We start from the raw sequence: 25,803 nt of genomic DNA on the forward strand, positions 1-25,803 counted from the left end.
CAGGATGAGCATGATAAGGGCCAGGTTTCTGGGGCGTGTGGAGAGAGCGAAGGGCCTTAGAGAAGCTAGCAGGCACTGAGTCAGGGCAGCCAGGAGAAGGCCAAGTACAGGGAAAGGTGGCAAAGGCAGCAGTAGCCTATGCTACAGAGATAGGGAGTAGGGTGAGGACCGAGAAGGGAATGGGAGTGTGCAGCTCTGTTCACCCCTCACTTCCTCTTTCCCTTTGCTCACTCCCTGTGTGCCATGCTGTCCTCCTGGCTCTTTCTTGATCTTAGCAGGCAGCCTCAAGCCTTAGAGCTTCTGCATACATTGTTCCGTTTTCCATGGAATGCTCTTCCCCCAGATATCCACATGGCTTACTCCTTCATTTGCTTCAAGATGTTGAAATGTCACCTTCTCAGCAAGACCTACCCTGATCACCCACTTTCAAATTTTAGCCCGTTCCGCCCCCACCCCTGACCTTCGCTGTGCCCCTTAGCCTGTGTTATACTACCTTCTAACACTACTGTAAATATAGTGTCATTTAATTGTGCTTACTGTCCATCTCATCCTACTAGAATATAAGCTCTATGGAGGTGGGATTTTTGGTTAATTGTTGAATCTCCAGTACCTAGGACAATGCTGACACATAATAGGAGCTCTAAGTATTTGTTGAATGAACACTAATATTGTGTTGAATATAGACAACCTCTGAAAATTGTTTAAAGGATAAATGAAACAAATCCCTAATATGACTATATTTTACTATGATTTGTTTTTTTGGAAAATGGAGAACAGCATAACATTCTGATCACTGTAGGGTTCTGTTCAGTTGAGCCTTGATGACTAAGGCTTTTGGCTAATAAGTCATGAGTTGAAGGGTCTCAAGACAAGTTCATTGAATAAATCTCTTTTTTTTGATGCCTCATTTTCTCTAGAAGGTGAATTGGCTGTGTAGTGGTTGTCAACAGTGAGAGCTGGACATTGGCTAGTGAAGGGGGTGGTAGGTCATGGGGATGACAGACTGAAGGAAGGAAGGAACAGGGACAGAAATGAGTGGTTTTTGATGGAACATTGTTTTTTGCTTGTTTGTGGTCAGACTACAAAGAGTATTGCATCTACTTTGGAGGGAGCTTTAAAGCAGGTTAGATATATGCATCATATCTGTATAACTCCCAACTTGAAATCAGAATAGAGTATTTTTGAAGGGCTTATCAAGAAAGCGTGTGCTTCCTCTGGAGAGCTTAAATTGACTACGTCACTCAAATACTTCAGTACCCATGGATTAGAGTTGACGGGAAAAAGATATCCCGTAGTCTTTCAACACACTGTTCACATATGAGAACGACCCTCTAATTATAGTTGGTTAGGCTAAATGTGTGTAGAAAAAAACAATGTCATCTCATTTGTCTGAGATAGATTGACTTTCCTCGAACACTCAAGCATATCTGTCTTTACAATAATTTAAAAATCACTTTAGGTGATTAACAGTGAGTGTCCTCATCTCCATCCTGAAACCTGTGGATTCCTGGAAAGCTGATGCGCCCTCATCCCCATTTGGACCTTAATTTCCCAAAGCAGGCTGGTTTATGAGAGAGACTGCTTTAACATTTTGGTACTGTAATTACCTTTATTTAAGTGTTTCCTTGTTAAAAGTGGTTAAGCAGGTGGTTACAAGTTTTGATTTTGGGGGGGTTCTTTTTCCTCAGGGGAAGTGGCCACAGCAGGTCCTATCTGGTGGTGAGTAGCTGTCATGATCTCTACAGCACCGCTCTACAGCGGCGTACACAACTGGACCAGTTCTGACCGGATTCGCATGTGCGGTATCAACGAGGAGAGGTGAGGAGGTTGTGAATGTGGCTGTTGCTGGCTTCCAGTGAGCGGTGCCTTCTCACCAGAGGGGTTAGCCGCAGCAGGGCCTGGGGAGGCACTCTGGGGAGGTGGCTGTTGGTCATTTCTCATTTTCCTGAGATAGGATGGGGCTGGGAATTGTGAGTGGCCTGCTCTGCTTTGCCATCCCTGTTCAGATGGAGGTGAGGAGGCCAACAGATGACCTTTCACCAACTAGTATTTGTCTGCTCATTAAAAACTGTCAGATGGTGGAATAAGGGAAAGCTCAGGCAATTGCAGTTTTTATTTGCTGCATCCATGTTTGGTGCTCAGGATATGCACAAGATATTTTTGGCCCTTGATATAAGCCTGGAAGAAAGGAAGTTCTATCACTCAGCTTTATACTGGGTACTGGGTACTAGTCTGGTGACCAGTGTTTTCCTGCCTCACGAGGCAAATGATGATTCACAGTAAGATCCTTATGAATTATCAAAGGGAGATCAAACTGCTTAATGTAGTTTTCATATGAAATTGAGAATTGGTGATGCCTGCCTGATCTGTGTGTTTTTTCAGTTTCTGTACACCAGAATATTTCGTTGACCAAGCTATGCCATTTCCTGATCATGTCCCATATGAAAAACACTCCAAATGGCCTTTAGATTTTATATTTGACTTTGATATTTCATAACCCTTGGCAAAAGAGCTGTGTGTGATGGTTGCAATGCCTCTCCCATTTTTAAGAAGTCATGGTTCCCCCATGCTTGGCTGGTGTTTAGCTGTTGTTTCTATCTATTGACTGTTTACATTGAATCAGTCACCTAGAACACAGAATGATATGGCTTTTCCTAAAATTCAAGATTTGATGTTTCCTTGGGTAAATCTTAGAAGTATGTGCATGGGTGTGTGTGTGTGTATGTGGGTGAGTGTTGGCAATTTTGAAGGGAAAAGGAATGGACATCTTTGTATATATCACTTTCTTTTTCTGTTGTTAACTAGAGAACTGTGTACTTGCCTGAGGTTCAGGTTAGGAGAATAGACCTTTTAATTTTTTAAAAAAGCCATTAGCACCTGATAGCCTAATGTTCTTTATACTGGAGGGCAAATTAGAGATGGACTTAAAAGGAATTTCGTTTTAGAATACAAAAGTCAAGACCAAGGAAAATAAGATAAAATTGTTCTCAGATCTGCATGAGAAAACTATTTTCCTTTGCATGAGGTATGACCTTAGACAATTATTACAGGATGGTCTGGATAAGGCAGGGGAGTGGTATTGATTTGTGTATTTGTTGGCAACTAGTTGTAAGTGGTTGAGACTTTGATGCAGAGGTCTGGACTAGAGCCTTCAGAAATATCAATGTATAAGTTACTTTCCTTCACTGTCCATTCTAAATATCTTCTGAGAAAGGAGCAGGGAGTGAGTCTGAAACCTGATTTTCCCTCTTTATGGACCTTTCTTAGGATGTTAAATTACCAAATATGCCTAGTAGTTAAGATGACTTTTTAAACATTGTCACTTCTGATCTCATCTACCCTTTTTTTTAAATCCTCACCCAAGGATATTTTTCCATTTATCTTCAGATAGAGTGGGAGGGAGAGAGGGAGGGAGAGAGAGAGGGAGACAGAGAGAGAGAGAAATGCTGACATGAGAGGGACACACTGACTGGTTGCCTCCCGCCTGACCCCCGACCAGGGCCGGGGACAACTGCAACCGAGGTATGTGCCCTCTACCGGAACTGAACCTGCAATTCATTGATCCATAGGCCAATGCTCCAATCGCCAAGCCAAACCAGCCAGTGCTCATTTACCCTTTAATGTCACCTTCCTCTTACAGTCTAGGCCGTGCTACAGCTGATTTTCAGAATATGATCTCTCACCTTATTTAAAAACTATCTTCCTGCCTGGCTGGTGTGGCTCAGTGGTTGAGCGTTAATCCATGCACCAAGAGGTCGCTGGTTTGATCCCTGGTCAGGGCACATGCCCAGGTTGTGGGCCCAATCCCCAGTTGGGGGGGGGGCATGCAGTAGGTGGCCAATCGATGTTCTCTCCCATTGATGTTTCTCTGGGAGACATATTAAGATATATTTTTAAAAAATAAATAAAAACTATCTTCCTCATCCCTTTACAACTTGTAGAACTTAGACATTTTGTGTATAAAGCTCCACCTGTGGCTTAACTCTTAAAGTTAAGTTTGGGAAGCCTGCCCAGCTTCGTCAGATGCAGTGAGGACTGCAGGGACTAGAAGCAGGGGCTTTCTCCGGGCCCCAGGTAGCTGACTCTAGTCAAACTTCCAGCTAAATCTCTCTGTTTGCTTGCTTCCTTTCTTGCACCCATTCATTCCTGCATTCAACAAACATTTATTAAACCCATTGAGAACAAACCAGTCCTCATGAGACATTGGTGGTGAGTGCTATAGAGCGACATATACAAGTCCTGTGGGAATCTAGATGCAAGGTTGACAAACTTCAGGGGGAATAGGGGAAGGCTTCCCATAGGTAGTGCCATTGGAGTTGGGCCTTGAGGGATGAGTAGGAGTTTGAGGTGAGGGTTGGCATTTCCCACATGGTGTGTTTGGGGAAGACCCTGTGTAGAATGAAGGTGGTCTTGGGATGTGGTGGGAATGAAGCAGGGAAAGTCTTCAGGGGCTGGGAGATAAGGAGTCTGGTGTGTGTCATGTAGTCAGGGAACTGTAAAAGGCCTGACAGTGGTGCTAGCCCTTAATAATTAGGAAAACGGCCTGGAAAGGTTATGGCCAGTTCTAGTTTAGTTCAACAAAGCCTTGAGCATAACAGCTCAGGGTCATCTCTGTTGGGAAGAAAGAGTAGGATTGATTTTCAGTCCTGATTGAAGCCTGCTTTGACCCCTGCTCCTTCCTCCTGGCCACCTGAACCCTCCTAACCTTGCCCAGTTGACCCAGCTCTCTGGGTATACCCCTCCCCTGCAAGCTATTCCTGTCCCAGTTTCTCTCAATGGAGCAATTTAATGTTTGCTTAGCTTTGCACACCCTTCTTCTCAGAGGATTTTAAATGTGGCCTCACAACACTTTCCCAGAGCCTCGGGGGCTGGCACTCGGGCGTAGGATGGCTGGGGTAGCCAGGGCTGCTGCTCGATGCTGCCACTGCTCCTGCCACCTCCAGAGTCTCTAGGCTGGCAGCTGGCTCTACATTCTCTGGCAGAGCAGGATTTTTGCTTTCAAGATGCCAGGTGGGAGCTGAGCGGGACGGGGGGGGGGGGGGGCAGCGTCAAGTATGCAGCCAGCTCCCCTTTGCATGTTCAGGATGGGAACTAATGTAAATAAATAGCATCTTCCCTCTGCAATCCTTCATGTGGAGTTGGTGAACAGGGGGTACTGCCACTTGTTTTTCCTTGCCACCCCCCCCCAAAACTATACTTGGGAAGTCTAGTTGGAATATGCTTCTCCCCCATCCCAAGGTGGGGAATAAGTCTTGCTTTTGTGGTCTCTCAGGAGTTGATGTCAAAGTATCTTTTCTGTTTTCCTCACACCCCCATCCTCGAGACCCCTGACTGCATCTGTAGCCCTTGCTCCTCCTTCCCATCATTTATGTTTGTCGCCAACAATCATTGCCAGCAGTGGAACCCTCCTACTTCTGCCAGCTTAGTTGCCTTTTAAAGGGAACAGTCCACCCCTGTCCCCACCTTTAGCCACTTCTGGAGCCCTGAAAAGATGGGGAGAGGCCTGCAGTGATCCCCTTTGCCTTTTTTGCTTCTCTTGCCGCAGGTATAATTTTGGAGTCTATCAATGGTGCCCTGTTCCAGTGGGAGGGAGGAAGTTAGAAGGTCCACCCCATTCTCATGGGGCTTGACTGCAAGTGCCCAGATTTCTTTTTGGCTAGGGTGGCTGGTGAAGTGGGCACTGGCTTCTTCGCGGGCTCAGAATGAGGGCTCTGAAGAAGGGATGCAAAAACCCAGGAGTCCGTCTCCCCAGAGCAGCATTCCTGCCTTTTGTCCCGTAGGAACCGCAGTGAAGCACTTCTGCTGGAGCTTCATTCTTGTACTCAAACCTCCCACTCGGCCACTTGCACTGTGGCTGCTGTCCCGTCGTGTCTTCCCTGGGGCAGACAGTGGTACGCTCTTGCTGTACTCAAACCATCAAACTTCCAGTGGGTGTTTCTCGCTCTTTAACTTCACCCTCCCAGTCTGACCTTTTTTTCTTTTTTTAGTCAGGATGTACCATTTTGTAAGGTTCTTATCTGAAATTTAGAGAAGGCTTTTTGAGCAGGTGGGAGTACAGTTAAGTTTTCCTCCTTTGGAACTCGGCTCTCTGGCCTTGAGCCCTTCCCCCTGTGATATACCAACTTGAATTTGGAGTCTGTGGCCTTGAAGGCGGCCTCCCTTTGGGATGGGAGAGAATGTGGTGGTGCTGGGAGGCCAAGGGGAAAGTGGGGAGCTGGCAGGGGTGGAACATAGGCTGGGTAGAAAGACACGAGGAAGGCACTGGCTGGAGCTCATTGTACTTTACAAAGTAGGAAAAGGTATCCTGGAGGGAAAGAAGTTGTGCCCTTGAAATGCTCCTTAGCACCCAGTGACTTGGTGGCCTCAAATCAGTATCAGTACATGTGCTAATAAACATGTATCTGCTCTAGGCAAGCTCATTGGGTGACTAGGTGATGACTCAGATTTAGAACATGAAACACAGTAGATAGAGGTGGTTATTTGTTTTAGGAGAGGGTTACCCTATGGTATCTGCAGTCTGCTTTCCTTATAGACTTAAAATAAGATTGCATTTATGAGAAAAGCAGGTTGCATGCCTTTTGTGATCTTCTGTGACTCACTGCTCCCCTTTTTGGCAATGTCCAGTAACTCCTAGATGGTCACTTTCATGAGTAAGCTCTGGGGACAAGGCAGAGGTGCTGGGGTATCTTTCGTACTCTTGACAAGAGCCCTAGAAAACAGGATACACGACCCAAAGAGGGGAGTTGATAGACATCAGACCGGGCTCCTTTGCAAAAACTTGCAAAACTGGGTATGGTGGCTCTAGTTTGCAACCTGGACCCTCCAATTTCTTGTGATTTCCCTAAGCCACCAAGGGAAGCAAGACAGGAAGTTTTATGGGAACCCAGGTAGGCAGGGACATTCTGGGAAAGGTGGTGGTAGCCCAGAGACTAGGCCTCATGTTCCTTCTGTTGTTGTGTCTCCCATGCTAGAAGAGCACCTCTTTCTGATGAGGAGTCAACGACAGGTGACTGCCAGCGCTTTGGATCTCAGGAGTTTTGTGTTAGCAGCAGTTTTTCCAAGGTAAGGGGCCATGTGGAGCCACATGCTACCCGCCAAAGGGTGGAGCTTAATTCCCTGGGCCATGTGCCCAGCCTGTCATCCTCAGAAGAGAGACAGGAAGGGACAGGGTATTTCCCAGGACTTGCTGTATGTGAGACAGAAATTGGCCAGCTGCTCTTTGTGTTTGCTGAGACCCGATTAGTCGAGTTGGAAAGAGGACCAACAGTTGCCTCTCCCAGGCCTTGGGACACTTGCACCATCCACAGATTGCTCCTAAGATAGGCATACTGCTCTGTCGTTGCAGGTGGAGCTCACAGCAGTTGGAAGTGGCAGCAATGCCCGGGGGGCAGACCCAGATGGCAGTGCAACAGAAAAACTTGGGCACAAGTCAGAAGACAAGCCTGATAACTCCCAGCCAAAAATGGACTATGCTGGGAATGTGGCAGAGGCTGAGGGCCTCTTGGTACCCCTGAGCAGCCTGGGAGATGGGCTCAAGCTTTCTCCTCCTGATGGTGCCGAGGCCAACAACAGCACGGCCGACTGCTCCTGGACTCCCCTCAGCACACAAATGAGCAAACAGGTGGACTGCTCACCCACTGGGGTAAAGGCTTTGGACTCTCGACATGGTGTTGGGGAGAAAAATACTTTCATTTTGGCAACTCTGGGAACTGGAGTGCCTGTGGAGGGAACCCTGCCTCTGGTTACCACTAACTTCAGTCCGCTGCCACCACCCATCTGCCCCCCTGCTCCCAGTTCTGCTTCCGTTCCCCCATCCGTTCCAGATCCATTCCAGGTTCCCCTCTCTGTCCCTACCCCGGTGCCTCATTCAGGGCTAGTTCCTGTTCAGGTTGCCACTTCGGTTCCAGCTCCTTCCCCTCCCTTAGCACCAGTCCCAGCTCTGTCTCAGGCACCACCATCAGTGCCCACACTCATCTCTGATTCAAACTCCCTCTCAGTTTCAGCCTCAGTTTTGGTGCCTGTGCCAGCTTCTGCTCCCCCCTCAGGCCCTGTTCCCCTCTCAGCCCCAGCCCCTACCCCACTCTCAGTCCCAGTTTCAGCTCCTTCCTTGGCCTTGATCCAGGCTCCTGTGCCCCCTTCGGCTCCAACCCTGGTCCTCACACCTGTTCCCACTCCAGTACTGGCTCCCATGCCAGCGTCTACACCTCCAGCAGCTCCCGGTCCTCCATCAGTGCCGATGGCCACTCCAGCTCCATCCTCTGGCCCACCTTCCACCCCTACCCTCATCCCTGCCTTTGCTCCTACACCGGTGCCTGCACCTACCCCAGCCCCAATCTTTACTCCAGCCCCCACACCCATGCCAGCTGCCACACCAACTGCCATTCCCACGTCTGCACCCATCCCGGCCTCCTTTAGTTTGAGTCGAGTGTGTTTTCCTGCAGCTCAGGCACCAGCTATGCAAAAAGTCCCTCTGTCCTTTCAGCCAGGGACAGTACTGACATCGAGCCAGCCGCTGGTATATATCCCACCTCCAAGCTGTGGGCAGCCGCTCAGTGTGGCCACACTGCCAACCCCTCTGGGGGTCTCCTCTACTCTTACACTCCCTGTCCTGCCATCCTACCTACAGGACAGGTGTCTCCCTGGCGTGCTGGCCTCCCCAGAGTTACGGTCATACCCATATGCATTTTCTGTAGCCCGGCCTCTGACTTCAGATTCTAAGCTGGTCTCTCTGGAGGTGAACAGACTTCCATGTGCTTCTCCGTCCAGCAGCACCAGCACCCAGCCTGCGCCTGATGGGGTCCCTGGGCCTTTGTCAGATGCTTCCCTCTCTACTGCTTCTGCCAAGGTACTTCCAACACCGCAGCCTTTGCTGCCAGCCCCCAGTGTGAGTTCAGCCCCACCACAACCAGCCAAGATGCCAGGTGGCGCCGAGCAGCAAACTGAAGGGACTTCTGTCACTTTCTCTCCCCTCAAGTCACCTCCACAGCTGGAGCGAGAGATGGCCTCTCCATCTGAGTGTAGCGAGATGCCCCTTGACCTCTCCTCTAAGTCTAACCGCCAGAAGCTTCCGTTGCCGAACCAACGCAAGACACCCCCCATGCCTGTGTTGACCCCCGTGCACACCAGCAGCAAGGCCCTCCTCTCCACGGTCCTGTCTAGATCTCAGCGCACAACCCAAGCTGCTGGCAGTAATGTCACCTCATGTCTGGGCTCCACTGCCTCGCCATTCGTCATCTTTCCTGAGATTGTGAGGAATGGGGACCCGAGCACCTGGGTAAAGAACTCAACTGCGCTGATCAGCACCATTCCTGGTACCTATGTGGGAGTGGCCAACCCAGTGCCTGCTTCCCTGCTGTTGAACAAAGAGCCCAACCTGGGCCTTAACCGAGACCCCCGCCATCTCCCCAAGCAGGAGCCCATCTCCATCATTGATCAGGGAGAGCCTAAGAACACTGGTGCCTCCTGTGGCAAGAAGGGAAGCCAAGCTGGGACTGAGGGACAGCCAAGCACAGTCAAACGTTATACCCCAGCCCGCATCGCCCCAGGGATGCCAGGCTGCCAAAGCAAGGAGCTCTCTCTGTGGAAGCCCATGGGGCCAGCAAATATTTACCCACGGTGTTCAGTCAACGGGAAACCCACAAGCACCCAGGTCCTGCCTGTTGGCTGGTCACCGTACCAAGCATCTCTGCTTTCCATTGGCATTTCCAATGCCGGGCAGCTGACCCCCAGTCAGGGGGTACCCATCAGGCCCACCAGCATTGTTTCTGATTTTTCTGGTGTGTCATCTGTTGGCTCCAGTGAAGCTGTGCATGGACTTCCTGAGGGGCAGCCACGGCCTGGGGGCCCCTTTGCTTCAGAGCAGGACACTGGCACAAAGAACAAAACTTGCCGGATTGCTGCCAAGCCATATGAAGAACAAGTCAACCCTGTCCTTCTGACTCTCAGCCCTCAGACAGGAACTCTAGCGCTGTCTGTTCAGCCTAGCAGTGGGGACATAAGAGTGAGTCAGGGGCCTGAGGAATCAGAGAGCCATCTCTGCTCTGATGGCACTCCTAAGACAGAAGGCCCCCAGGGGACTTGTGGCCTGAAGCTGGCAGGAGACACAAAACCTAAGAACCAAGTGCTGGCCACCTACATGTCTCATGAGCTGGTCCTGGCCACACCCCAGAACCTGCGCAAGATGCCTGAGCTGCCTTTGCTACCTCATGACAGCCGCCCCAAGGAACTCATCTTGGATGTGGTCCCAAGTGGCAAGAGGGGCTCCAGCACAGAGCTTTCACAGCTTGGAGGCCAAGTGGACCTGGGGCGGGTGAAAATGGAGAAGGTGGATGGTGATGTGGTCTTCAATTTAGCCACTTGCTTCCGGGCTGATAGCCTGCCAGCAGCTCCCCAGAGGGGCCAAACCGAAGTTCGGAGTAAGGCTGGGCAGGCTCGAGTGAAACAGGAAAGTGTAGGGGTCTTTGCTTGCAAGAACAAGTGGCAGACAGACTCAGTGGTGACCGATGGGGTGACACCTAAGAAAATAAAGTGTGGCAAAGAGAAGGATGGTGAGGAGCAGCAGCCACAAGCCAAGGTCATAGCCCGGAGTTCCCATGGACCCAAGGTGAGTACTGGACTGAGGCTGAGGGCAGGCTGAGACACCAGTGGTCTGCTTTGTCCTGCAGGTGTCAACCTTGTTTAACCGTGGTGGTGTTCTTGAGTAGCTCTGTGAATGGAACTGATTGGAAGGCTTGTATAAAGTGAATGATGACCTGCCGTCTACTTTCTAAGTGACATTCTCTGTATATGGTGTGGGGAGGGGCTGTATTTTTTAGCATGTGGGAAATGATTTGGTCCCTGAGGTGAGGGAAGCCATTGTCCCAGATGAGGTTGGAAAGCGGAAGAAGGTATTGGTGAGGGAAATCAATAACAGGCCCTTCCCAGCAAAACCGTTCTTTCTTTTCCTTTCCTGAGACAGTCTTGAGAACTTGGGGCCCAGGGAGGGAAGGGGGCCTTTTAAAGCGTTGCTCTCTGAACCACAGGGGGGACCTACTCAGGATTTGCTTAGAGTTTAGTGGGACTAGAGCCAATTTGGCTTTTGGGCTCATCTACCACCCCTCCCAGTGCTTAGGGTGCAGCTTTGGGGTTCTGCCCACTGGAAATTTGGTGTGCAAGCCTGGTGGGCGTCTGGGCCTGAATTCCTCTTATTTTTAATTTTATTTTTATTTAATTTTTAAATTTATCTTTATTGTTGAATGTATTACAGATGTTCCCCCTTTTTCCCCTCATTGATCCCCTTCTCCCCAATCCCGCCCCCACCCTGCCTTCCCCACACTGTTGTCTGTGTCTATTGGTTATGCATATATTCATAGAAGTTCTTTGGTTTATCTCATCCCACCCTCCCTCCCCCCTTCCCTTCAAGATTCTTCAGTCTAATAACCAATTTGTACTTCTTAATTCCTTCATCTTTATCACCCATTCCCCCATCCCCCCTCCCACCTGGCAAGCAACCAGAAGTTCTCTGTATCTATGAGTCTGTTTCTTTTCTGTTTGCTCATTTTGTTTGTAGATTCAATTGTTGATAGATGTATTAATTGCCATTTTATTGATCATATTTTTGTTGTTCTTCTCCTTCAAGAAAATTCTTCAACATTTCATATAATACTGGTTTGGTGGTGATGAACTCCTTTAGCTTTCTCTTGTCTGGGAAACTTTTGATATGTCCATCGATTCCAAATGATAGCTTTGCAGGATAGAGTAATCTGGGTTGTAGGTCGTTGCTTTTCATTACCTTTAATATCTCTTGCCACTCCTTTCTGGCCTGCAAAGTTTCTTTTGAGAAATCAGCTGACAGTCTTATGGGACCTCCTTTGTAGGTTACAAACTACTTTCTCTTGCTGCTTTTAAGATTCTCTTTTTGTATTTAACCTTTGGCATTTTGATGATGATGTGTCTTGGTGTGGTCGTCTTTGTGTTTATCTTGTTTGGAACTCTGTGCTTTCTGGACTTGTATGTCTGTTTCCTTAACCAAGTTAGGGAAGTTTTCTGTCATTATTCTTTCAAATAGATTTTCAATTTCTTGCTCTCTCTTCTCCTTCTGGCACCCCCGTGATGCGAATGTTGGCACACTTGAAGTTGTCTCAGAGGCTCCTTACATTATCCTCATTTTTTTAGATTCTTTTTTCTTTTTGCTGTTCTGATTGGGTGTTTTTTGCTTCCTTATATTCCAAACCGATGGCTTTCCTTGGCTTTACCTAGTCTACTATTGTTTCTCTGTAAATTATTCTTTATTTCAGTTAGTGCATTCTTCATTTCTGACTGGTTCTTTTTTATGTTGTTGATGTTCTCACTAAGTTCCTTGAAGTTCTCACTCAGTAAGTTCCTTGAGCATCCTTATAACCAGTGTTTTGAACTCTGCATCTGATTGATTGCTTATCTCTATTTTGTTTAGTTCTTTTCCTGGAGATTTGTTCTTTTCTTTAATTTGGGACATGTTTCTTTGTCTCTTCATTTTGGCTGCTTCCCTGTGTTTGTTTTTAAGTATGGGCCTGGATTCTTAATAGGCTAAGGATGCTGGCAGGGTTTTAGGCAAAAAGGTGGGCCAGGAGGATTCAACTTGAATCCATTGGTGTTCTAGAGGTGATCTGAAGACCATTGGTGAGCCAAGGAGATTCTTGAAACAGTTGAGGATAGGGCTTATTCAGACTATGAAACAATTTGATGTTAAGAAGCCTTCAGATTAGATATTGATATACGTCGTTGAATAGATTTGTAGCTAGAGCACCATGACTTTGTTTGTGTCAGAAGCTTTTAGTCCTTTGTGGACTATAGAGGCTTTGAGAAATGATGAGAGCTATAGAGCCTGTTCCCAGAAACATGACCTGAGAATTTTGCCAATAATTTCAAGGGGTTCATGGACCCACACCCTCCTCAAAGCCCAGTCATGGACTGCAGATTAAGAATCCCAGGGATAGAGTTCGGGTGGGTTTTACTCAGTGACCTCACAATCACCTCTGTATGGCAGAGACATGCCAAGTGGGAACATAGGTCATGACATAGTAGAGCATATATAGTAGAGCATTGCTCAAGTAACTGCGATTAGCCTTGGTTGGTAATGAGAATAATAATAATTCATGTCATTATAGTTGTTACCATTTGTTGAACTCCTATTATATACTAAGAGCTTCCTATAATGTTATCTAATTTAATCCTTACAATATAACTCTATGAGTTAAACACTGCACCCAATTTAAAAATAAGAAAATAAAGGAAACACACTGAGTGGGTAAGTTACCCAAAGTTACATAGCTACTAAAATGACAGAGCTGGAACTCAAACTCAGGTTTCATTGGCTCCACAGTTCATGTTCATCTCAGCTATACTATACTATGTTCCACTCTTCTTATATATAGCTGTTTCACTGACCGCTTAGCAAGTATGTGTTGAGCAGCTCCTCCCAGGTAGTGGGAATAGATTGTTAGGAGGGCGGTACAGCATTTTGGTGAGGAGTGTGCTCTCTGGAGCCAGGCGCAGTACCTGAGTTTGAATCTTGGTTCTACTTCTTAGCTGAGTGACATAAGTCAACTTACTTAATCTCTCTGGCTCTCAGTTTTCTCATCTGTACAGTGAGGCAATAATAATGCCTATTCTAAAAAAATAATAGTGCCTACTCACAGGGCTGTGTAAAGACTAAAGGAGACGATGATGTGAAATGTCTAGAATAGACAAATCAATAGAGACAAAAAGTAGATCAGTGGTTGCCTAAGGTTAGTGGGGATGGGGAATTGGGGAGTGATGGCTTCATGGATATGGGGTTTCCACTTGGAGTGATAAAAATTTCTGGAACTACATAGTAATGATGGCAACACAATTGTGTGACTGTATTAAAAACAATTGAATTGTAAACTTAAATAAATGAATTTTATGGTGTACCTCAAGAAATTGTATGTCAATAAAGCTATTAAAAATATTAAATGGGGTGATACACATAAATGCTAAGAACAGTGCCTGGCACATGGTAAGTGCTTAGTAAGTGGTAGTGGCCGCTGTTACTGTTAGTATTGTCAATAAAATAGACATGGTCACTGCTCTTGTGGAGCTTATGTCTTGCACATGGCATGATCACAGGCTAGGCACTGCCTCTTCCTGTCTGAATGAACAGTTCACTGGGCCACTGACAGATGCAGAGGGCATAGAGTAAAGTTGCAGGGTTAGGGGCCTTGAAGCAGCCCTTAGCAATGTCTCGTAATGATGTAATAAATGTCCATTTTTCAGGAGAGAAAATAACTTAGACCCTTCTTTTCTTATATTCCATTTTCCTAAGAGAGAAACTGTTGATAAGCAAACTATGATCAGGAGTTAATTTAAAACAGTCCCTTTCAGGGCAAGGCCAAAAATCAGAAGACTTGCCTGTCTCCAACTCCACCTGCCCCGGGGCTTCACAGAATCCTGAAGAGCCTTTTGAATCATTGGAAAAGAAAGAGTTCTGCTTCATCTGGCTCTGGGTGTATTTAATTGTCTTCTCATCCTTTGTAAAATTCTTTGGAAAACCTTTCAAAACACTGTTCACCAGAACATTCTTCTTACACGGTGGTGCCATCCTCCCAGCTTTTCGCCTAAGTTGGAGTGCGCATTATGTTTGTACCCTCAGTGCTGCCCCTGCAGAAGATACAGACAGAAATCCCTTCTAGATGTTGTACTTGTTCTTGTCTGTTTTAGGAAGTAAAAGTTAATGATCTTTACTTGAAAGAGCCAGCTGAAAAATGATAGGTAGAAATAAATAGGACATGTGCAAGTTTAAATGCATGGAAGGAACTTTATTCTCCCTGACTTAAAATAGTTTTTCTCTGGCCATACCTAAGGTCAGATTTTAAGCAGCAGCTCTCCATCTTCTTTCCTCCTCGATTCTTGTTTTCTCCTAATGTGTTAGGTTATAGGAACTGGCAGCAAGTAAAGGGAGGAACTGAACTTGAATTTTCAGCTCAGCCCTCTGCTGAATAAGAAGCAGGAGTTGTTCATGGGATAGTAGGAGTCCTAGGAATTTGACGGGGAATGGTGACTTCTGTGTCCCTGGAGAATTGCGATCTCTCTTTCCATGGAAAATGTTCCATCAGTAATTAGTATCTGCCATCCCTTTAGCTGGAGCTTGACAGTAATACCCTTCTAGAAGGTGGCATATGGGTCTGCTTAGGGGGAAAACAACTCTTCCTAGGGCTTGCTTTCATTGTTATTAAGACATTTTGTTTATTCTGCTTTCCCTGGGTACTAGAATACTGGAAATCCCTACCTTGTCCTATTTCTTCTTTGGTGGCATGGAGACACCTCAAAGCTTGTGAAAATATGTGACTGTGAGACTGAGAGTAGTGTCCTTACAGTGTGTAAGCACAGCCATTGTGCCCATCTGATGCATCGGATAATAGGTGTGAGTTGGGCTGAGCAAAATAGTTGAAGATACAAGTAGGGAAACACAAGCATGAGAGCCGATGTGAAGAGGCCCAGGCTGGGAGCCAGGAGCACTGGGTCTTAGTCCTAGCTGCCACTTTGTCACTGAAAACACAAATAAGCTAACTTGCAGGTTTGCCTGGTAAGCGGCAGCCCCTGATTGAGCATATGCCTTGGGTTATGTGTTGCCCTGGACAACTCATTTAACTTATTGTTTTGGAGCCTCAGTTTCCTTGTCTGTTCAATGGGGATGATTTTAGCTTCTCTCTCAGGATTGCTGGGAAGATCAAGTCAAATAATAGAGAGAGAGTATTTTGAAAAGTTGAAAGTGCTGGAGAGCATAAAGTGGCTTTATTAATAATGTCTGGGTCTTTTCCATGCCTTTCATAAGTGTGGGGAGATTTGAATTGCTCATATGTTGTGCCTTTCTTGTTTCAGTTGAATCTGTTTTCTGGTATTAATTTGCACGTGAAAATAGATACTTTTTCTTGAGTTGGCTCATACAGCGAATAACTTTCAGTTGTTGGTGTCAATACCATTCACAGTGAAGTTGTATGAACAGTGTAGTCACCTCGCTTGCAGAAGAGGCATTTTTGTTTCTTGCCTGTCTCTGTTATTGTTTGGATATAGAGTATGGGGACTGCCTCTGTTCCTTTAAAAATGACTTTGGATGTTTATTCAGCATGTGAATGCAGACTCTGTAGACCTGTTTAAAATGATGGGTTGTAGATGTCTATGAGGATTTGCTAGGGCACAGGAATCAGTTCAGAAAACCTGTAGTCAGGGAGGAAGGCAGCAAACTGCCCCTTTCCATGGCCCCAGCCTGAGCAGTTTGTGTCCATGTGTCAGAATCAGGGCACAGGGCTCAACATTAGGAGAGCTGTCCTAAGAAGGGAAACTAACCTCAGACCTGACCCTCTCTACCTCTCCACAGTGCCGGAAGCCACCTAGTGACTCCCAGGAAGTCACTAAGAAAAGCCCCAGGGGGGCTTCAGATTCAGGAAAAGAGCACAATGGAGTCAGGGTAAAGCACAAGCACCGGAAGCCAACCAAGCCGGAGTCCCAGTCTCCAGGAAAACGAGCAGATGGCCATGAGGAAGGTAGGCCCCTGGGTCCTGGCCCTCTGGGCTGGGCTGCCAAGGGATTCTTATGGCAGACTGGGAAGAGGGGCTCTGAGACTGACCAAAAAGTGAGACTTCCTCACTCTAGAAGGAGGATATAACTGATACCTCTGAAATCAAAGGCAAGAGAAAAGGAAGAAGCGGCTTATTTGCCACAGCCTGGTTGCTAGAATAAGACATACTCTGAAGGCCGAAGGAGGTGATTTTTCAGACAGGCAAAAGTCAGTTCTGCAACAGAGTAGACAGCCCATTACCCCGCAATAGATCTGGGCTCAGAGAAGAAACGTGTTTAATGAGGATTGAAACAACAGCAGAATGGGGGTTTGTTACACTGTTTTCTTTACCTTTAGTGCATTTGATAAGTCCCATTGTGAAAAGCAAAAAATTAATAGCTTGCTAGCTGGAAGGGTTTAGAGAAATTCTAAACCCTTATTATTTAGAGACACACAAGATGTTTGGGGTGGGGAGGTGTATATTTTACCTGTGTGCTCTGCCCCTAATATTTCCTTGGTGCCCTCATCAGAGAGAGAAGCCCAAGTATTTCTGCCCACGGTAGCCGGTATTCATGGCCTTGCCCCTCTGACATGGCCTGCCTTGGTTCTAGTCTGTTCTTACATAGCAGTTTCCCTCTGTCCACCACTTCCTGCTCCCCTCTTCCTGCCTCGCTCAATCCTCTAAGATTCATTGAGGTTGCCTTTCTCTGGGACTTGCTCCAGCTCTATTAGAACTTTGTGGAGGTGCAGCAGCCTCAGAGTCATACAGGCAGCCTGGCCTTCTACTTTGGGGCATGCTGGCGAATCTATTCGATGCACTGCCTTTTTTTGGTGTCAGCAAAAATGACCCATCTCCCAGTTTTCAAAAACCACCAGGAAATGCTCCATCTTTAAAAGAGATATGTAGGTGATAGCAGCATAAGGGGAGCTGATAACTGAAACCAGGGAAAACACAGATCCTCCCTTGATTTTCCCATCTGAGCCTCTCAGGGGGGTGCTTTTCAGTCCTTAGACTGTGATTTTGACATTTCTGCCTTCTGCTCTGAAACCACACATCACTTCAGGTTCCTTGGAGAAGAAAGCAAAGAGCAGTTTCCGTGACTTCATCCCTGTGGTTCTGAGCACCCGGACACGCAGTCAGTCTGGTGAGTGAGCCTGAGGCTGTGGTCCATCTTGGCCCTACCAAAAGAGGTAGAAATCTGGCTGTGATTTTGCCATTGGCCCAGGTGGAGATTTGGGAATTTGATTAACTGTGCCAAGATGCCCAGCTCCTGATGGAGATAAGAGAGCCCAGGGTGGGGATGGGTGGGAGGATTGTCCAAGATTTAGGACTATTTTCTGATATTTTCAGAACAGGGATTTGACATCTCTTGTTGGCAGCCAGTGGTAGAAAGAGGAAAGGCCTGTGCCACTTAGGAAAACTGGCTCTACTGCAAGTTTTGGCATCTCATGATTATTGGGGCCAATCTCAGGCATAGGCATTTAACCCTAACCCTAACCCTGGTTTACCTAGGTTTTAATGCAAAGTGGATAGATTGGGGAGGCAGAGCATAGTGTAAACTCAGTTATCTGACATTCTGTTAACTGGTACCTCAGCACGTGCAGAGTGCAGTGATAGCTGGGGCTCCTAATGACAGCATGGAGGCTTCACAAAATCCGGAAGTATCCTCTGAATCATTGAAGAGCAATTACATTGCAGCCAGTCCCATTTTAGTGTTAGATGCATTGTACTGAATTTGATTCTTTGGAAACTTATGGTCCTGTGTGATCTTTATGATGATTCTGTATTAACCAGAATATTAGATTAACCAGAACACTTTGTTCCCTGCCTGGTCTGTATAATAGGAAGTTTGCTGTATATTTTCTGTCTTTAAGTGGTATGACTGTTTGAAACTTTGGTCAAGGGCTGCTTTGTTTGCCTTGAACCATTTCTTTCTTCTGCTGATCTAACTTGGCTTTGGAGATTGTTGAGTTAATAGCCAGGCCTTGGGAGAAAGAGGGTGGTGTCTCAGATTTGCTTCTGAGAGAGATGTCAGATCCCCTGTAGTGCTAAACGGGGCCAATTTAGGATTGTACTTTCTTTTTAAAAAATGTTTTTATTGATTTTTTTTAGAGAGAGAGGAAGGGAGGGAGAGATAGTAAGATCGAAGTGAGAGAGAAACATTGATCAACTGCCTCTGCACACCCCCACTGGGGATCGAGCCCACAACCCGAGCATGTGCCCTGACCAAGAATCGAACTGGGACCTCTCAGTCCATGGGACAATGCTCAATCCACTGAGCCACACCGGCTGGGCTAGGATTGTATTTTTGTTGTTAACAGAACTGAAGGAAGGAGTGGGGAGGACATTGGCCTCTTGGAAAGGTGGCAGAGGAGGGCAGGGAAGATACCATCATCCTGGGATGGTGGGGAAAAGAGGGGGAAATGCTTTGCCAGTGGTGAGGAACAGCTGCGGTGGGGCAGGAGGAAGTACCAAGGAGAAAGCTCCCTTCCTGAACTCTTGGCTACTTAATAGGAGGTGGGGTCAATGGAAGAGAAGAGACACTGGCTGAGGAGCATTTGGGTGGGACCAACCTAGGCTGTGTCACAGGAAAGGAACTCCTTGCTTCGCTTTTCCTGAGACCCTTCTTTTGTGAGACATCTGCTTCTTTAGGGTGGCTCTGTCAGTGAGATTGGTGGTCACATAGTGAGCAGGGGCAGGGGCATGCCATGCCAATCTGCCCTTCCTCACTCTCTTCTAAACCCTAATTTCCCAAAGGGCAAGGACCCGTGGCCCTTTCTTGCCCTTACAAAATGCTTGGCACCTCGTAAAAGCAGTAAGAAAGAGTTTGTGGAATGAAATGAAGTGGTAACGAGTGAGGAAGGGAGTGTGGTTTGGATACTTGATAGTTCTGTGATATATATTAGACTCTGTAAAGTGCTTATGAGCAAATTATCTCCTTTGAGCCTCAAAACAGTCCTTTGAGGGTCAGTAAGGCAGAGAACATTATCCCCATTTTATAGATGAGGAAACATAAATAAAGGAACTTTCCTATAGCATACAGCTAATAACTGGCAGAGCCTGAACTTGAACCCAGAACTTCAAATTCCTAATCCAGCACACTTGCTTCAACACCATACTTTGTCCTTTGAAGAGGTACCTGACCACCTTGTGTACATCCTGTCTGCAGGAAGCATCTGTAGTTCCTTTGCTGGAATGGCAGACAGTGACATGGGAAGCCAGGAAGTCTTCCCCACAGAGGAGGAAGAGGAGGTGACCCCCACCCCAGCTAAGCGTCGGAAGGTGAGAAAGACCCAACGGGACACCCAATATCGCAGCCACCATGCCCAGGATAAGACTCTGCTGAGCCAGGGCCGCAGGCACCTGTGGCGAGCCCGAGAAATGCCCTGGAGGACAGAGGCTGCCCGGCAAATGTGGGACACCAATGAAGAGGAGGAGGAAGATGAGGAGGAGGGTCTGGTGAAGAGGAAGAAACGGAGACGGCAGAAGAACCGAAAATATCAGACTGGGGAGTACCTGACTGAGCAAGAAGAAGAGCAGCGGCGGAAAGGGAGAGCAGGTAAGGCTGGCCAGGGGATGCTGCCCCAGGGAGCTGCTGTCACCCACCCCCAAGCCACAGTGACTTTAGCTTCTGGGTACTCTCTGGCATCTTGCATGTTCCCACCTCTGCCTTCTCTATGCCTGCCAAAGGCCCCTGCACCCATACAAACCTGGTGCTATGAGCCTCAATTGCCAGAGCGGGTCATTTATTGCTAATTAGAGGTTTGGGCTTGGGTTGAGATTGAATGAGTTTGGACTGACTTACAGGTGGGTAGAGGACACATAGGCCCAAGCCCTTCAATTTCTTATAAAAGTCTGAATCTGTAAAAGGAGAAACATCTGTAACAAAAATAAATAAATAAATTAATTAAAAATAAAAAGTCTGAATCTGTGGACAAAGCCACAGTGAACTTCTGGCATGGTACACCTCGATACCAGGGAGTTCTCTGGTTGGCTTGAGGAAGTTGGTCTTTTGGGAGGCTGGGTTCTCTCTCCTAGAATCCTGGGTTCAAGGAGAAAGAAGGTATTACATATTTGAAAAAAACCGCGATAGAGTGAAGCCGCGAAAGTTGAAGCACGGAATGGCGAGGGACGACTGGAATAGGCTTTTCTGGGATGTCTCCAGCTCCTAAACTAGAGTACTGGGCAATGGTTTTCTCAACCCAACAGAAGAACTTCAAGTAGAAATAGGCACAACTTTGCTTTCTCCCTTAAAGCCACAAAGGCTATTAAGAGGCAGGGTGAAGCTTTGAGGTGACTGAGCTGGCATTATTTTATTCCCTGGATTGGAAAAGCAGGCAGCCCAAGGAGAAAACCAGGCTTTCGTTGGCCATGTCGGATGCTATAATATGTAATCATGAAGGCACAGCCTGTCACTTAGCTAATATCAGTCTGTTTTGCTAAGTAGTGTTCAGGAGCATTCCTATAATGGATTTCTATATGAGCAAAACACACATCTCTGGGCTCCAAAAAACACCTCTGTCTCACAGTCACTCTCTTTTCTGACCTCTGCCCTTGAAGCAACAATTGATTGTCTCTTGTAGTGTATTCATCCTGAGCTGCTGGCAAATATCTGTAGTTTCCTGATTAGTGAAAACTAAATAAGCGCATACTGAGTAGGTAGTGGATACTGGGCTTGCTATAATGCAAAGAAGGCTAAACCTCATTTCTGGCTCCGTTCAAATAGAGACATACATGATACCGATCCCTATACTTAAGAGAGTAATTGAGGTAATTTTCAACTATGTGAGATAGCCAGGGTACTTTTTCCTTTTTTCTGCAAGAGCCATCATGAATTGGTCAGGAATGAGTTGTCAAGCTGTTGGCATCAGCCACTTGTATTAGGATGAAGAGGAGCTTTTGTATCACCAATCTTCTCTGATGAGGGCTCAGTTCCTCGAAGCTTAGAAGCTTCTTATTGAACTTATGAAACCAGAAAGAATCTTTGAGGTTGCCTGGTCCAGTTTTCCACCCAATACAGAGATCTCCACAGCACTGTTGGCAGGTAGCCTTTACTTAAACAGTTCCAGGAGCATGGAAAACACCGCTTAGCAAGGCTTCCTGTTTGACTTGGGGGCAGTTCCAGTTGTTGGAAAGTAGATCATTCTCCCTCCATGTGTGTGTCTAAGGGTTTTCAGTCGAGGCTGTTGGCTTTGGCATATGGTCTTGTCACCTTTCTCCAGATCTGATAGTGAACTTCATGAAGGAATTGCTTGGCGCAAACATCTCTTCTCTAAAAGCTCTGATCCCTCCTATTACTACTACTACCTATCTTTCAGGTGGACATCAGAGAGCCAGGCAGAGGCCAAACTAGACAAGTCACTTTACTCTCATCTGAGCTTCATGACCTTTTCTTTGGTTCTAGGCTTGTGTTAATCACCCTTCTTGACCTGCAGAGGGGAGAGGAAGAGCCACTCCCACTCACACACCTATTACCTCCACTCTCTGTTCCTTTCTGTGCTACTAGGGAGCCTTTGCTTCACCACAACTGAATAAACTCCAGAGCCTTCCCTGGCCTGGGTAATGGGGTAGGGGCTGCTCTTTCTGTGGCATTGAGTGCTATAATATGGCTCTCCTGTGTTTTCTTAGATCCTCACAAGGCACGGTTCTGTTCCTTCCTCTTTTGCCTCAGCCCAAATTTGTTGCATTAAAAGCCCTTTTTAGAATATTTTGGCTGGAAGTGCCATTACAACCCATCTAGTACAGCGGTTCTTGGACAGATGTAGGGACCCACTAGTGGGTTAGGGCTAGTTGAGAGAAAGGGGTGGTATGACAGCTGGCCTTTTAAGAGCTATGCATAACCTACCGCCAGTTCCTCATACTGTAATGCTGGCTCCCACATCTGGATCTGCCCTTGGTGATATCACATGTGAGAGCACATGCCAAGGTCCGGGGAGGTAAGTTGAGGATTTTGTGTAACCCCGTCATTTTCCAAATTGGAGAAACCAAGGCTACATTTATTCATTTGTCAGACATACTGATCTTTTGCCACATGCATGGTGGGCGGTCCTGTGGGGGAGATAAGAACACATGGGCATGGCCATACATAAAGAGCTTACACTTAAATAATATGATAATGATGCCTTACACTTTCTAACACTTTATAAAGGGGTTTGCATATATTACCTTATTTAACTTTGGTACTAGTCCTGTGATATGGATTATATTCTCCTCATTTTACAGGCATAGAAATGAGCCTTGGGGAGATTATGACTTGTCTCCAGCCAGTCACATAGCTAGTGGCCAAGACGCGTAACACTAATATTAGCTAAGAAATAAGGGTAAACCCAGTGTATCCTTTCTACATGTGGGGGTTTAGGACTGACCTGGGCAACGAGGCTCTTGGTAATGGGGCTCCCAGTGCCAATCAGAGATCCCTGCTCTGGAGCTGGAATGAGTTGTAAGAGTCACAGCAACACCTTTTGAAATTAGGAAATGCTTGGTTCAGTGAACTGTGGCTAGAATTAGAGATGTTACCCAGTCTGTTCCAGTAACTTGATTTCCAACCAAGGTGGGTAGCAGGTTTCTGGGATTTTCCACCAGCTAAGACCCCATGGCACTTTTTGGTTTTAGGCAGTTTCTGTGGCATTGATGTTTGTGTCCTCAGAAAGTGACTAACAGGGCAGTCAGGTGGGTAGAGCTGAGGCTATGAAGGAAGCCTCCTACCATTTACTCCCTACCCTAGTATACTTCATACTTCACTGTAGCAGAGCTTCTAAATGTGTTTTCCTATTTGAATGGAGAAAGAGGCAAAGGGGTTAGGGAGAAAGCTGAAAAGGAAGTTCTGATTTGCTCTGGGCTATGGGGGAATCTTTTAAAAACTATCCTCATTTTGCCCTGGCCAGTTTGGCTCAGTGGTTAGAGTGTTGGCCCATGGACCAAAGGGTTGCGAGTTCCATTCCCTGTCAAGGTCACACATGCCTGGGTTGCATGTTCATCCCCGGCCCGAGTCAGGGTTGTGCGGTAGGCAACCAATCTGACATGTCTCTCTCACATCGATGTTTCTCTCTCTCTCTCCCCTTTCCTCCTTCCCACTCTATCTAAAAATCAATAGAAAAATATTCTTGGGTGAGGATTAACAGCAGCAACAAAAATTATCCTCATTTTGGGGACAGTCAGATGGGCCGCCCCCTCCTGGCAGGGCTGGGAGTTGTCCCCTGCTTATAGAAGAGGGGCTTTGATGTTGAAATATAGTGTCCATTTGAGAAGTAGTTAGTGGAGCCCTGGCTGGTTTGGCTCAGCGGTTAGAGCCATCGGCCTGCGGTCCTGAGAGACCCGGGTTCGGTTTCCGCTAAGGGCACGTACTTCGGTTGCAGTTTGTCCCCGGCCCTGGTTGGTCGTGCGGGTGGCAGCCATTCGATGTGTTCCTTTCACGTCGATGTTTCTTTCTCTCTCTCTGTTCCTCTCTCTCCCTCCCACTCTACCTGAACAAAAAATGGAAAAATGTCCTCGGGTGAGGATAAAAAAAAAAAAAAAAAAAAAAAAAAAAAAGAGAAGTAGTTAGTGGAATTGTCAGCACCACACTAATACAGGTAGCCGATAGTGAGTTACACAACTTTGTACTGTAATTCTAATCCCCAAATTCCTCTGATTCATTTTGGAGGAAGGCTTTGCTTTTCTGTGTTCCATTTCCCTGACATTCATTCTTTCCTGTTTCTTGCCTTCAGATTTAAAGGCCCGTAAGCAGAAGACTTCCTCCCCAAGTTCGGAGCACCACCTCAGGAACAGGAACCTTCTCTTGCCCAACAAAGCCCAGGGAATCTCTGATTCACCAAATGGTTTTCTCCCAAATAACCTGGAGGAGCCAACCTGCCTTGAAAATTCAGAAAAGCCATCAGGAAAACGAAAGTGCAAGACCAAGCATATGGTGAACGTCTCAGAAGAGGCAAAGGTGTGTTGCTAGCTAAGGGGAGTTGTGGGGGAGGGGAGTGGGCTAGGGTTGCAGGCTATCCAGAGGCTCCTCTGTCAACAGTTCTCTGAGAGAGAGAATGAATAAGTGACTGAATGAGTGAATGGGGAGGATCAAATTAAGCCATATTTATTAAAGTATTTTAAACTAGTTCAAGAAGTGTTCAGAGGAGGATTTGATGAATGGGAACTAAAGTTGGAGCTAACAATAAGTGTTTGCAAAATACACGGTTTGGCTCACAATAGCTTTCCCTCGACAATCCTTGGATCTCCTTTGAGTTGAGGAAGAATTAAAGAATATGGCAGGATATCAGCCTGAATAGATTGTTAACATCCGACCAAGAAGCCTTTGTTTGGGCTTAACTCACTAGAAATCAATCAGGGAGATTTCTGAATCAATCAAGGTAGAAAACAACTTGTAGAAGCAAGGTAGTTGATGTCCAGAGAAAGGTTGCTGGAGGGTGGGGCTGAAGGAATTCCACTTGGGTCCCATTATAGTCACCCTTCCCCAGACCCACTGTCCAGTCCCTTTGCTTCTCGTGGTAGCAAAGGAGCAGGTAAGTGGGCACTCACCAATTGGTAGCATTCTAGAAACCCTGTTCAAAATTGACATCTTTTAAGTCTGATGTTCACGAAATTGGTGTTAGGTTCCATGATATACAATTTTTTTTCTTTATTGATTTTAGAGAGAGAGGAAGGGAGATGGCGAGAGATAGAAACATTGATGAGAGAGATCATCGACTGGCTGCCTCCTGCATGTCCCCCACTGGGGATTTGGCCCACAACCAGGGCATGTGCCCTGACCCAGAATCGAACTGGCAATCTCTTGGTACATAGGTCAATGCTCAACCACTTAGCCACACCGGTCAGGCACATTATACAATTTGAAAAAAATCATACAGTCCTCATCCTGGCTGACCTTGAGAGAAGTGAAGGTTTGGGTTCAAATATATACCCATAATACACATTCATCATTGACAACAACAAAAATAAGGTCATATTGGGCTTGTTTTGGTTGTTGTGCTTCTTCCTGCTCTTTCCAGCTCCCAAGCAGAGATCCCTGTGTGGCACTGGCAAAAGGTGGGAGACTAGGTGCTTGTTTCCCCCTACTTTTTTCTTCTTCTCCATTCTGGAATCTGGTTCCAGCTCAGATGAGGTACTCAAATATATTTTCTCATCTTTAAAAATAGGGATGAGCCCGGCCGGTGGGGCTCAGTGGTTGAGCGTCGACCCGTGCACCGGGAGGTCGTCAGTTCGATTCGTGGTCAGGGCACATGCCCAGGTTGTGGGCCCCATCCCCGGTGGGGAGCATGCAGGAGGT

General features: G+C 46.7%; 1 protein-coding gene across 3 annotated transcripts in view; it reads left to right on the plus strand.

Moving 5' to 3' along the window:
* The window catches only part of BCORL1 (BCL6 corepressor like 1), a 67,572-nt gene that overhangs the window by 19,482 nt on the left and 22,287 nt on the right, over positions 1-25,803 (plus strand). For all 3 annotated transcript variants that reach the window (XM_036271537.1, XM_036271539.1, XM_036271538.1), the window contains 7 exons: positions 1,689-1,818; positions 6,972-7,062; positions 7,346-10,603; positions 16,355-16,520; positions 17,599-17,679; positions 19,705-20,094; positions 24,242-24,465. In XM_036271537.1, the coding sequence (XP_036127430.1) occupies positions 1,733-1,818; positions 6,972-7,062; positions 7,346-10,603; positions 16,355-16,520; positions 17,599-17,679; positions 19,705-20,094; positions 24,242-24,465 (4,296 nt within the window). In that variant the 5' untranslated portion in view covers positions 1,689-1,732. The remainder of the gene's footprint in view (positions 1-1,688; positions 1,819-6,971; positions 7,063-7,345; positions 10,604-16,354; positions 16,521-17,598; positions 17,680-19,704; positions 20,095-24,241; positions 24,466-25,803) is intronic.

Source organism: Molossus molossus, unplaced genomic scaffold (assembly GCF_014108415.1).
Source record: "Molossus molossus isolate mMolMol1 unplaced genomic scaffold, mMolMol1.p scaffold_m16_p_2, whole genome shotgun sequence".
Lineage (NCBI taxonomy): Eukaryota > Metazoa > Chordata > Mammalia > Chiroptera > Molossidae > Molossus > Molossus molossus.